The sequence below is a fragment of the Galleria mellonella genome, unplaced genomic scaffold (assembly GCF_026898425.1).
Source record: "Galleria mellonella isolate WM207_F2 unplaced genomic scaffold, CSIRO_AGI_GalMel_v1 utg184, whole genome shotgun sequence".
Classification (NCBI taxonomy): Eukaryota; Metazoa; Arthropoda; class Insecta; order Lepidoptera; family Pyralidae; genus Galleria; species Galleria mellonella.
Window position 1 is genome coordinate 1,856,422 of NW_026442025.1, and position 14,715 is coordinate 1,871,136.

At 33.5% G+C, this 14,715-nt stretch overlaps 1 protein-coding gene across 2 annotated transcripts in view; it reads left to right on the forward strand.

Moving 5' to 3' along the window:
• LOC113512073 (venom acid phosphatase Acph-1-like) overlaps positions 1 to 11,432 on the forward strand; it is a 48,014-nt gene extending 36,582 nt beyond the window's left edge. For both annotated transcript variants that reach the window (XM_052893853.1, XM_052893852.1), the window contains exons 4-8: positions 264 to 521; positions 5,936 to 6,118; positions 7,689 to 7,809; positions 8,918 to 9,132; positions 9,757 to 11,432. In XM_052893853.1, coding sequence (XP_052749813.1) covers positions 264 to 521; positions 5,936 to 6,118; positions 7,689 to 7,809; positions 8,918 to 9,132; positions 9,757 to 9,924 — 945 coding nt within the window. In that variant the 3' untranslated portion in view covers positions 9,925 to 11,432. The remainder of the gene's footprint in view (positions 1 to 263; positions 522 to 5,935; positions 6,119 to 7,688; positions 7,810 to 8,917; positions 9,133 to 9,756) is intronic.
• The last annotated feature ends 3,283 nt before the right edge of the window (positions 11,433 to 14,715 follow it).

Below are 14,715 nucleotides of genomic sequence, written 5' to 3' on the forward strand. Positions count from 1 at the left end.
GGGCGGCAGTAGTCACTTACCATCAGGTGAGCCGCATGCTCGTTTGCCCCCAGTGTTGTAAAAAAAAAAAAAATAAAGAAATAATAATTTATTTCTTTATACAATACTAATAAGGATAACTGACCTGCTTCATCCTCACCTGTCATCATTCACTGGTGCCCCGCCGGTGTATACCGATAGCGCGGGTGGGGTTACCATTCTATTATCACCCATTAAAAAAAAGCAATAAGGTAGTAAATAAATAAATAAATATTTATATCCAGCTAGGTAAACGAAGGGCGTACCAGATCGGGAAATTCATTCGTCAACGATACGGATCGCAAGGGCAGAACTTGGTATCCAACCTGTACCTCCCTGATGAGATATCAATCAGGAGTACCGATAAGGACCGGACGAAGATGACCATTCAGGTCGCTATGGCGGCTGCCTACCCCCCGGAAACTGAGCAGCAGTGGGATGAAGGTGTCGGCAAAGTTTGGCAACCAGTTCCGTACCACGCCCTGCCATTGTCTGAAGATTTTGTAAGTATCATAAAAATACCATATAAAATCGTCACTCCTGTGGGTTTACTAATAATAAATATATTAAATATATATATTACTAACGATTCGCTCTGGCTTTACACCAATAGATAGATAGAAATATTTTTTTTTTATACAACTTAGAATGGCAAACAAGCTGACGGCCCACCTGACGGAAAATGGTAACCGTCGCCTATAGACATGAGCAGTACCATGGACATAACAGAGTATACTGTTTCGCCCATGATACCTCCATGCGATGCCATTTCTGAGGACGCAGGTATTATTCCTCTGTACCCTGTAAATTCACTGCCATATGCCACCCTTCAAACCGAAACACAGCCATGCAAACAACTGCTTCACGATAGAAACAAGATGCGACAGAAGTACTCAAACAAACAACTTTACTGGATCCACTCTGAATTAATTTCATTGTGTCCATAAAGAATTAAAATAGTTGTTATTCCACTAAGAATATTGACTGAAGTTCAGTGTTACACAACGTCAGATTTCATTACTACACATTTCCAACAAATTTTATTGAACAGCGTAATAATTCCATTATGAAAATGTACGAAGCGAGAGATAATTACGAGTATGTAAGGACAAAGGAAGTTAGTAGTTAGTTGCTTGTCTCTATTCACCCTGTAAGCAACCTAGCGTGAAGATATATAAATGACTAAATTAGAAGTACATAATTTAGATATCTATCTCTTTTTTTTATACAACTTAGAATGGCAAACAAGCTGACGGCCCACCTGATGTAAAGTGGTAACCGTCGCCTATAGACATGAACAGTACTATGGACATAACTATCTATCTATCTATCCTATTTAAGAGCTCTTGTCGGTGGAGCTCTTGCCACTCACTACGATTTTCAGCGAGTCTCTTCACCTCTTGATACGACACGACACCAACTCCTTCCTTGATCTGCCTGATGTAACTATTATTTAGATACAGAATAAAGTAATATATACGAGTATATATATATATTACTAGAAAATAACAATTTAAAATTTGGTTGTATAAATAACTTGACAAAATGATATATCATTGCCTTGCTTTTGTCGCGTTTCTACTTCTTCTTCCTACCCGTATCTCAATTATTATAAAAAGGGGTCGGCGAAAATTGGTAAATAAAAAGAATAAGGGACTTATATGGGAATGAAAAAGGGGGGGCACTGCAGTTGCGGAAAGGACTGGGACACTGCAATGCAACAACGGAACTCTTATAGAATCACTTCTTTATCCGTCCGTCAGTCCGTCTGTCTAGACCCTTTTTCTGTGGAACACACACATGTTAATTTAATTTTAACTTGATACCTTCACAGGTATCAAAGTAAAATTAATATCATATATAATATCAGATCTGCAATCTCTTAAAAAAGTTAAAAAAAAAAATCAAGCTTCTAAATCGACTATATCTAAATAACTGGTTTTACTATAATTGTTGAAGTTATTGCCTTTTTTGCAGAAAAAAAAACTTAAAATATGAGATGTAATAATTGATCTGTTCTTTTTTTATATACTCATCATGTTTCGCGCATCATTACCCTTGTCCGTGACCTCGTTTGGATACGTTGCACTTTTTGCATCTCATTGGTGAATCGTTAAATAATACCTTTGAATTTTTTTTTTTTTTATTTTATTTTAATAACGTAAAGATGACCTCAACGGCGTAAAACCTGTTTGTTTAACATGTAAAGATCAAGGATTACTTTCGATTATACAAGTTTATGAGAGTTTGTAATTATAAAGCTATTACACACATTTTGAAGTTATGAAGTCACACAGCCTAATGTATGATTGTGATCCACAAAGAGAAATCGATTTCAGTTGCAGCTAAAACAGTTATTTTCATTTAAAAACTAAACTTTATATTATAAAAGTACTTTATATTATTCTCAATTTCGTGTATAATATAGTATATGTTATTTATGTATAAGTATATTTTATATATATTAAATATATATATATATATATATATATATATATATATATATTCATTTATATATGTAATTTTAGTATGTATGTATATCAATAATTACTAGTACCACATTCGAGTATTCTAACACTTCCCTATGGTTGACTGGGAGAAAATGCTTTTAGCATTAAGTCCGCCATGTACACATATTTGTACTATTTTTTTATACAACTTAGAAGTAATATAAGTTGCATAAAAAAATAAATAAATAAAAAATCTTATATTCTTCTCCATCCCGTATATTACGTGTATACCAAATTTCATAAAGGTTGCTTCAGTCGTTAATACGCTAAGAGACAACAACCAAAATCACGTTTACATTTATAAAGTTGGTTTTAATTTATAGTTGCATTTCAAAAGGAGGAATTTTCTCTATTCGTCTCTATATCTACACTATTAGTGTAGATGTAAAGAGGAAAATATGTTATTTTGTGTGTATGTTTGTAATGAATAAACTCAAAAACTACTTTGCCGATTTCAAAATACTTTGCGAATTTCTTGCGTTGCAGAAACTATTGGTGATGGAACAAAAGTATGTTCTACAATATTGAAGAAAATATCAATTGCTACAAAAAACTTCGCGATACTATATGTCCAACTATTATCGTTATGTCACAATAAACACTTTTTAAAATGTTGTAAAAATGTCCACCCGTGCGAAGCCGGAACGGGCCGCTAGTTTTTTGTCTGTGACACGATATACTGGTCAATTCTAAACATTCCTCTTTACTCTATGCAATCAATACGGTTACCTCCAGTATTGTTTTTGTTAAAACCATTAATTTATACGGTACTTTTTTGTCATTTTTTGTACGTCCATTTTTTTACACTACCATTCAGTTCCACAAGCAAATTCAGTCAAGAAGAACTGGCAAGAAACTCAACTGTTTTTGTTTGTTTGTTTTTATCCAGATTTTTAGTTAGTTTGTCCTTATCATAATTGATCATTTAAGCCGTTAACTGTCCACTGCTGAACTTAAGCCTTCCCCATAAGGGGAGTTTTGCCAATAGTTGCCACGCTTGGTAAATGGGTTGGCAACCGCAGTTAGGTTTTTAGAGATGTTTTAAGAAATACGTTGCTGTCCATTTCTCTGTTATTAAATTCCTTTAGTCGCCTCTTACCATACCCAGAGGCAAGGAAGGTGTGGCCTATTCTATGCCGGGACCACACGGCCAAGTGTATTCTTTTGCAAATGTTAAATTGAGTATCTATACTAATATTATAAAGCGGAAATCTTCGATTGTTTCTTTATTTGTTTGTAATGTATAAACTCCAAAACTATTCAACCGAATTAAAAAAAATATCACCTCTAGAAAGTTGTATATATATATATATATTATCAACCGACTTTTTAAAAAGAAGGAAGTTTTCCATTCGTTGTATGTTTTGTTACCTTATAATCCTGTCAGTTGTAAACTTATTTGGATTTTTTTTTTATCGAAAGGATATACTTACAGAATAATTCTATAGAATTTTTATCAAAACCGGTTCCGTAGTTTAGTTTTTAAATCAAAATAACTGGTTTTGCAACAACTGTAGTCAGTTTCTTTTGCGAAATACATTTTATTTATATTATATTAATAATCTTTTCCCAACCGGACTGGAACAACATCTCAGACGGTTGGAATTCCGAGGCGGCTCACTCCGGGGAAAGATGCAAAAAGCGGTGCTCTTAGATACTGCCCACATTGTACGCCGGTTTCTCTCCCTGTCCCACCCTTATCCCTATAGTTTTACGACCGGCCGCCCCTGCGTTTTGTACAAAGTCTTCCTCTGATAAATTATATATGGGCACCTCTGACCCATTCGTGTTTCAACTGTGAAGCAGTTGTGTTTGCATACCTGTGTTTCGGCTTGAAGGGTAGGATTATAGCAGTAAATGTACAGGGTACAGAGGAATAACACCTGAGTCCTCAGGAATGCCAACGCATGGGGGTATCATGGGCGAAACAGTATACTCTGTTATGTCCATGGTACTGCTCATGTCTATAAGTGACCGTTATCACTTTCCATCAGGTGGGCCGTCAGCTTGTTTGCCATTCTAAGTTGCAGAAAAAACTTTGTATCATTCACAGCACACAAATAACATCAGATATTGGTGCATACTTAAAAAAAAAACAAAAGGAAAATACATAAAAGAGATAACATTACTACTTTGAATGTTTAAGTGCTAAACTATTTTTAAATTATTATTTATAATAATTTAAATAATAAAAGTTTATGACCACTATTAAAAAATTACATATAATTTTACTCTTTAACCTTCATGCATAAGTACGGCTGTCATAAAACACATTTAAAACAGACCTAAAATAGCCACTTTACTGTACATTGCTGTTTGTTATGACGATGAATCACTGAAGTGGCCTTTTTAGCTCATACACGTAATGAGAATTACATCATGGCAATCTGCATCGATCCGGTTACATAATGACTTGAACTTGTAATGGACATTTGATAAGAGAGTGGATTTATGAGTTCACAATGACGAGAAATAAGAACAATTACATTTTATTATAATAATTATAATAAATATACTTTTATTATAATTATTATAATAACACAGACACAGAGAAGTTTATATTATATATATATATATATATATATATATATATATATATATATATATATATATATATATATATATATATATATATATATATATATATATATATATATATATATATATATATATATATATATATATATATATATATATATATATTAATTTGGCTTTTGCTGTCATAATGTTATAATTATGAATTTACTGGGTACAGAGGAATAACACCCGAGTCCTCAGAAAAGGCAACGCATGGAGGGTATCATGGGCGAAACAGTATACTCTGTTATGTTCATGGTACTGCTCATGTCTATAGGCGACGGTTACCACTTTCCATCAGGTGGACCGTCAGCTTGTTTGCCATTCTAAGTTGTATAAAAAAAATTCACAACTGTCAGTTCTACCTGGATATTTATTCATATGCCTACACCAAAACTGTGCTTTACTTTCGTCTTTTGATGATATATATAATGGTTTGTCGCTTGCTTGGACACCTCTGTCCCACTCGTGTTTCAACCGTAAAGCAGCTGTGTTTGCATGGCTGTGTTTTGGTTTGAAGAGTGGGATATGGCGTGAATTTACAGGGTACAGAGGAATAACACCTGAGTCCTCAGGAATGGCAACGCACGGGGGGTATCATGAGCGAAACAATATACACTGTTATGTCCATGGTACTGCTCATGTCTATAGGCGACGGTTACCATTTTCTATCAGGTGGACCGTCAGCTTGTATGCCATTCTAAGTTGTATAAAAAAAAAAACATTTACAAGGTGACCTCGTGGTCGATCTGACAGGGTACATTTGCTGACTACGGGGCCGCTAGTCCCCAATACTAACAAACCCCACTGCAATAGCTTGTTATTTTCAGCTCCGCTACTACACAAACTGCGAGAAGTTCCGCAACTTAATGACGGCAGCTAAAGAAGAAGCTGTACATCAAGAGTTCGAGCAGTACAAAGACTTAACACACATGTTGAAAACGCGGACTGGACAGAACTTTACCGAAAATGTACTTTTGTATGAGACCCTATTCGATTTGTTTCGCAGTCAGGTAATTATTGGTTATTTTTTATCGTAATATTTGCTTATTTTCAAATGACCAGAGACTTTGTACAAAAGTCGATTGCTTGGGTACCTCTGTCCCATTCGTGTTTCAACCGTGAAGCAGCTGTGTTTGTATGGCTGTGTTTCGGTTTGAAGGGTGGGATATGGCGTAAATTTACTGGGTACAGAGGAATAACACCTGAGTCCTCAGGAATTGCAACGCATGGGGGTATCATGGGCGAAACAGTATACTCTGTTATGTCCATGATACTGCTTATGTCCATAGGCGACGGTTACCGCTTTGCATCAGGTGGGCTGTCAGCTTGTTTGCCATTCTAAGTTGTATAAAAAAAATTCAAATAAATTTTGGTTGTATGTTCATAAAATTTTATAACTTCGTCAACTATGAACCATTATGAAGAATTATTTTTTCATCTCAAAGAATACATTTATTAATTGGTCTTATAAAAATTTTATCGAAATCGGTTTTGCCAATAGTTGCCATGCTTGGCGTACAGGCTATTGGTTATTGGTTATAGGCTATTGGTGGCGTTTAAAAAGGGACTGTGGTACCCATCTCTCTATCATTTAATTCCCTTAGTCGCCTCTCACGACACCTACGGAATGAAATAGGCACGATAGTTATTATTCAATACATTGAAACATTTTATAGTTAGACATAAACAGTCTTATAATAATACTAGCTGTTGCCCGCGACTTCGGCCGCGTTTCCGTCGTTTTTCGTAAAATAAGTATACCTATGTCCTTCCTCACGGTTCAGTGGTTTTGATGTAAAAGACACATTTCCCTTCACTACTCTGCTCCTATTGATTGTAGCGTGATGAAAAGTATACTATAACCTGCCCAGGAGTATGAAGAATAATTGTACCAAGTTTCTTTAAAATCCGTCGAGTAGTTGTTGCTTCTATAACGAACATACAGACAGACAGACAGACAAAAATTTTGCTGATTGCATTTTTGGCATCAGTATCGATCACTAATCACCCGCTGATAGTTATTTTGGAAATATATTTCATGTACAGAATTAACCTCTCTATAGATTTACTATAAGTATAGATAAGACAATAAAATTGATAAAACAGTCAATTAGATATATTATTTGTTTATTTACAATTTCAGTAAGTTCTATTGAAATGGATTGTAGATTTTTTTATGTGTGAAAATGTTGTAACACCGCCTACAATATTGGTATATATTGGCGGGACACCAGTGATAGATGATAGGTAAGGATGAATTATTATATATTTAATAATTACTTATTAAATATATAATAATTCATCCTAATATTTAACTATTACTAACAAACTCTTTATCCCCAAAGTGGACTGTAGATGGAAAGGTAACCTATGTGTTACAGGTTATCAGTAGATGAAGGTGGTTTAGGACCATTCCTTATGGTAAGCTATGAAGATGGGATTTCCATTTAACAATACATTTCTAGATTGAAATTAATATTTAAACATACCCTAAACACACGAACATTCACTAATTCTAGAATGGCAAACACTTTCAAAGTTATTAAGCACCAAGGTGAACCACTCATTTGCTACTTTCAGGTCGGTCTAGGTCTAGACATACCGGAATGGAGCAAACCGTTACTGCCTAGACTCAGTGAAGCCGCCAGACTCGCGTACAGACTTTACTTCAGAACTGATGAAATGAAAAAAATTGGCGGTGGTAAGGTCCTTTCATGAATGAATGAATGAAAACCATCAAAGAATGATACAGATTATAAAGAATAACAATATGTACACAAACAAAATGAATAATTAATTACATAAAAGCAAGATAAAGTGGCAACAAGGGGTGGACCTATTGCTAAATAGTGATCTCTTTTAGGCAACGTTAGGATGGAGAGGAATAATTAAAATTATATTTGGTCAAGGCGTAACAGTAAAATAATAAAACTGAAAAGGGAGAAAAAAGGGCTTAAAATAAATTTAAACGCAGTCTAAACAATATACATATTTTATATATACATACATACATTTTATATATATGTATATACATACTTTTACTTGCGTAATAAAAAAATACTTATAATATTGCATAAATAGACGCAAATAAATAATAATAATACACACAAATATATGAATATACATATATATACTTATAATAGTTTTAATTGTGAGTTCGAATTCGATTCGATTATTGTGAGTTCGAATTTGGGAATAAATGTAAAATTAAAACATGTATTTTTGGATTTAATAAATATTATTATTCTATTATTATTAATTATATAACTTAAAATCTGTATTGCCAGATTGTGTATTTTTTTCGAAATTAAATATTCTACGTAATATAGCATACAATACGATTATAAGAATCACATATTTCGGTCTATAATGCAGGCATGTAACATTAATTAATATACAAAAATACAAAACAAAAAAAGATTTAAAAAAAAAAGTAACTAATATTAGAAACAAATCTAACACCTAACACACACACGCATGCATGCACTCATAGACGCTCAAACATACATAGTTTGCTTGAGCACCTCTATTAACATACATTCGTGTTTCTACCGTGAAGCAGTTGTGTTTGCATGGCTGTGTTTCGGTTTGAAGGGTGGGATATGGCGTGAATTTATAGGGTACAGAGGAATATGAGAATAACACCTGAGTCCTCAGGAATGCCAACGCATGGTGGGTATCATGGGCGAAACAGTAAACTCTGTTATGTTCATGGTACTGCTCATGTCTATAGGCGACAGTTGCCACTTTTCATCAGGTGGGCCGTCAGCTTGCTTGCCATTCTAAGTTGCATAAAAACATTCTTTCAGGTACTCTCCTTAATATATTTGTGGAAGCTGCCAAGGATATATCAGCTGGAAGACCAGTATCACACAGGTTGAGATTGTTCTCCTCGCATGATTTCAATGTGGGTGCTCTAATGGAAGTGTCCAAGGTGAAGAGTAACCAGAGCATACCGGAATACGGGTCTGTATTCGCGCTGGAGCTCTACAAATCGAGGAGCAAAGGAGATCTCAGCGTGCTGGTGAGTTTTTTGAGTATTTGTGTGCTCTGCGAAGGGTTTATCATAAAATATTTGCCAAAATTTCGAAGTCGAACGAAACACAAATATGATGTTAAAATTTACCTAATATAATACCGTTTAAAAATATTATAAATGTTAAAATATCATTTATTTGGACTTTTATGGAAGGATTTATGACGGAAGAAATATTAAGCTCCATTTACTGAACCGATTTCAGTATGAACTTGAACTTGAAAAACATGAAAATGAGTCGAAAATTCGAAATTTTCATTCCACAGTAGCCCCTGTTTTCTCTTTTCATTCAAGAGTTTCTTCTTGTCGGTGCAACTAACTCATGCATCTTCTTCCAGCCAGCTCTATCCCAGGACATATCCTTGACCTCCCTATACGACATGACACCTAGTGTTTCTTTAATCTGTCCCATGCAGTTATTCCTTGGTCTTCCTATTCTGCCTTCTATTTTTCCTTTTACTATGCTCTTAAAAAATTGTCATGTCGTATAAGGTGGCCCAGCATTTTGCCTCTTTTTTAACCCCTGTTTTACGTGAGTGGAAATCAAATGAAAGAAATAATTTAATTTTATATTATTTACATTTAATATACAGCTAAACGGTTTATTTTCAGCCCGTATATCTGCCACAAGCGGGAGAGTCGACAGCTAAACTTATGTACTTCGAAGGCTGCGAAGCCGACCACTACTGCGACTTCAGCAGATTCGAAGAGATGACGAAGAAGTTCCTTCTACCTGAAGAAGAGTTCTACAAGATCTGTAACATAAAAACTGGAATGTAGCGATGGAAAAATGTACTTAACTAGTTTATAAGTGGAGTCAATAAAATTGATTCCTTTATTAGGTACAAATTGTATGTAATAAGTGTTTAAAATGACTCTTAGGATTCTAAAGCTTGCAATTCATCAACGTCATCATGCCAGCCATTATCTTTTTTTCCAATAGATGATAATGGAACGGTAACCCCGCCCGCGCTATCGGTATACACCAGCGGGGCACCAGTGAAGGATGATAGGTGAGGATGAAGCAGTTCAGTTAGCTTATCGTGACCAATTCTACAAGAATTGTTTACGATGGTTTCAAGGGGGAACCACGTGGAGGTCGACCTAATAGAGCATATTGCTAGCAATGGGGCTGTCAAACTCCATTGGTAACAATTCCTTTCCCCCCAGCAGTGGAAAGTTAACGGTTTTTTTTTGATGGGTGAAAATGGTATGGTAATCCCACCTGCGCTAACGGGATACGCTGGCGGAGCACCAGTGAAGAATGATAGATGAGAATGAAAACAGGCCAGTTAGCCCCTCATGATGAATTCATCAGGAATTAACCATGATAGTTTCCAGGGAGAACCGCGTGGAGGTCGACCTGGTTGGGTATATTGCTAGCAATGGGATTCTCAGTCTCCATTACTAACAATCCCTTTCCCCCCGACAGTTAACGGTTAATATGATGATATAGGACGAATTTAGGATTTATCAAAGATACATACGTACGTATACTGTATGATTAGCTTATATAGATAGAAAGTCTCCATACAAAAACTTCAAGAAAAGCGGGTCAACTTTTTCATACAATTTTACGTGATAAATAGTCATAAGTGTTTCCTTTATAACTTTTATATTTATTTTGTATTATAATTTTTGCATCTTTTGAATGTGTTAAAACTCATTTTATTTATTAAACAATTAAATATAGATACGTCAAGATACATTATGTGCGTAAGTATATATGGCACTGATAAAAGAACGAGTCAGCTAATTTGACAATAACTGATAAATAGTTGACCCGTTTTTGAGACTGGATGCTCTATCTACATAATCTAAGACTGCTTATTTGCCACTTTTGTGGTATAAAAAAAAATTAAAAAATTTTATATATATAAATACAATTTGTAAAGTAGGTAGGTAGACATTGCCGTCTGTGATACGTAATTAATTCTGCCATGTTCCGTTGAACATTTGTGTCGGAGGGCTCATTTGACCGTCACCAATGACGGACACAATCCGTCACAATAACGCATTAGCTACGGACACAAACCGTGTTTTACATAAATCATAATTTTTACAAACGCGACACGGTCTCTGTAAGCGACGCGTTCTGTGCCTCAAAACTCAATTATTAATAAAATAGTTTGTCTATGTCATTGTCTCTGCGTGCGGTCGTTTTTAAACTTATAATCGCCGCAACGGACGCCACGCCCAGTCTACACCTAGATACGATCGACACCACACGTCTATTTATTACCTGTAATTAACGAAAATAAAATCGAAAATAAAATCCAATTGTTAAAGTCTTCGTTTTCTTGCCATCACCGTGACCTACCATATTCTATACCATACAGTCTCAATATAACTTAATGAAAAGATGTACCCACCCCTAATACTAATGTCCTAATAATCCTCCAACAATAGTAAAAATAAAAAAAAAAACGATTAATTAATTCAATACTTTATAATATTAATAGATTATGTTTCTGTGATGATACCAACACAATTTGTTTAGTTCCTACACCAACAATAAAAAAAAGGAAAATAGAAGAATATAGACTGGTTTACAAAAACAAAAAATTACTGGTTCCGACATAATATTATATAAAAATATTGAAATAATTGATGTATATTGTACATTATATACATACAGCTTGTTTGCCATTCTAAGTAGTATAAAAAAAGTCAATTCAACGGTTTCAGAGAGTAATACAGGATTTTTTTATATTAAATATATATACATAGCCAGTTTTATGATATATTTTTTATATAAATTACGACATTTTTTAATGTAATTTTTATATGGGAATTCATAGCACTTTTACATCTATGAGCTCACCTAAATGAATAAAATATTTTACATTTATAATATTTTTATAAGTTACCTCTAATATAATAGAAATTTTAATAGAATTTTGTAAATAATGTAATAAACTTTTGATGTACCAATAAATAAATAAAATTCAATGCAAAAAGTGTAAAATACTTAAGATCTGCCAATTATGTACTTATACATATGTTTATGTAAATATAATTAGAAAAATACATTAATACATTATGCATTAGTATTGCCAAATAAATACATTTCTCTTAACATTTCATATTTTATTTCTTAGAACCTTATAAGAATGATGAATCATCTGGCCGAAATCTACATATACATTTAAAGAAAAATGACAATTATCAATATATACCTATATATAACAAGATGACTGGGTAAGTTACTAATGTAGTGAATAATTCTATTATAACAAGTTATTAAATATCCAATATAAAAAATATATTTTTTTTTGAATTAATTATTATATCTTTAATATAGTAATCTACTTTTAATAGTATCAAAAAGCGAAATATTTATTTCTGATATTTCTTTATTATGATTTATGGAATTTCTGTTTTTGCGCCATCTAGTAACGGAGTACGACATTATTTCGTCTAAATGTCTTCGTTCTTTTTGCTTTATTTTTCTTGACGGAAAGACGGTGCTTTATAGAAATTAAATTTAATCTTCCTGCTTATATTAATACTTACTTAGTCTTTGAGAATATTTAATGAATGTTTTTGTGAATAAAATATCAAATATAAATAAAATGCAATTATAAGTCTTCAAGATAAGCATGTAATTATAATGGATAGGAAATCTCTAATATCTATTACTACTACTATCCTTATTTGTACCCATCACTGTTCGTATCCGGAATGGTAGGTCTAGACACGCTCGAGGTAAGGCGAAAGTGCAATTTGATGATGCACTATTATCAGTTGCTCAACGGCGGAATAGACAATCCTGCAACTCTTAGCCGTTGTTCTTTGTACGCACCCCAACGCTGCATGCGATTGCGTGCTTGTAGACTACTATCGGCACCGCTGCACAGTGGGAACTCTCCTAAGAAAGCCATCTCATAAATACTTTTTCTAAAACTCTGTGGATATGCATGTATAATACCTCAAATTGTAGCTAAAGAGTTATTCTATCATTATAAGTATGATTCAAATCTGTCACTGTTCATACTTCATAGAACAGAGCATCTAAAGTCAAGGAATGAAAAAAATACAAAAATAATTATGAAACTTAAATTTCGTTTGGTATAATTTTATAGTATCAAAACAATAGAAGTCATATAGTGTGATACCATTTTAAAATGCTTAGAATGTGTACTTTACTATAAAATAAAAATATATTTAGTTTAGTACAATATTACTTAACCAAAGAACCATATATCGTTATATGTATTATTTTCTTTTCTCAAACTTTCAGTTGGAGATTTGACAGTTGCCGAAGCTTGCCGAAGTTCTGATTTTGGTTTAATTTATTAGGAAATATAATGTAATTTGAGGGCAAAAGATTTTTTTTTGCAGTTTTACTGCGTAATATATTTAAATCTAGTATAATATCATGGTGAGAATGTTTTTTTCTAAGTACGTATATTAAGATTTTTTTCTTTATTTGAGATTCTCTGTCTGGACACTTAAAAAAATACTTTTGTCTCAATTATTACTTTATATTTTATCTTTTGCGTTACTTTTAACAAGTATTTCACACAGTATTTAGTTCCTATTTCCATACAGACCTATTCTTTACCGCATAACCGCATAATGATGAATTTTTTAAATCAAGTAATTTTGCACACGTCTATGATCATTATTAAGTATAAAATAGTGCATTTACATATGAAATATTACAGTTCTTTATAAGCATTTGTCATTTCTAAACAATTGTTAATTACTTATCTCTCCGCAATGAGTGAAGTCTCGTGTACCGGACGCGACTTAAGTCTCTTATTGTTGAAAGTGATACAAATTATATTGATTATATCTCAAACTATGTACGAAATAATATTACTGAATCTTCAGATACGAATATAGCAAAAATTATCGCAAGTATTTAGAAGTCCTTCATAACTCAGTTTCGTCAACGCTATACGAAATGTGGTCGAAAGAAAGAACAGTTTTTAAATCAAAATAGCAATTGGTTTAATGTCATTTTCACTGTAAATCTAGAAAAAACAACATGCGAACCTGAACCTTCTACTTCGACAGAGAAAAGAGGAAGACCTTCTAAAAGATACGATGACAGTTCAGAGAGTACAAAGAAACGGAAAAACAAGGGACTGCTTGATACCTATGGACTTGATTTCATACTGAACTCATATGTACAGGGTTTAAGGTCACATGGTGAAGTAGATGAAGCATTCATCGTTGATATTTTACGAGCATGGCCGTCAGAAAAAAAGAGTGAAATACGCAGTAATTTTCTTAATGAACCGACACATATAACAGCATATTCAAAAGATGAAGATCTTAGCATTTTTGTAGAATTGGATCTGAACAAGGCACAGTAAGAAAATATTATGAGTTGTTTGATAGCAAAGAATTGCTTATTGTTTCCATCATACAAGTTGATTCGTGAAGTTACAGAATCTTGCTATCCGCAAAATCACATGGTGTTGATTCATTGTGAAAGTGTGATACGTTAATTTTCTGTCTTGCCTCTTGGGCAACTTTCAGAAGATGCTCAAGAGTCACGGAACAAAGACTATAAACAGTTCAGGCTTCATCATGCAAGACAATGTTCGAGGGTAGCCA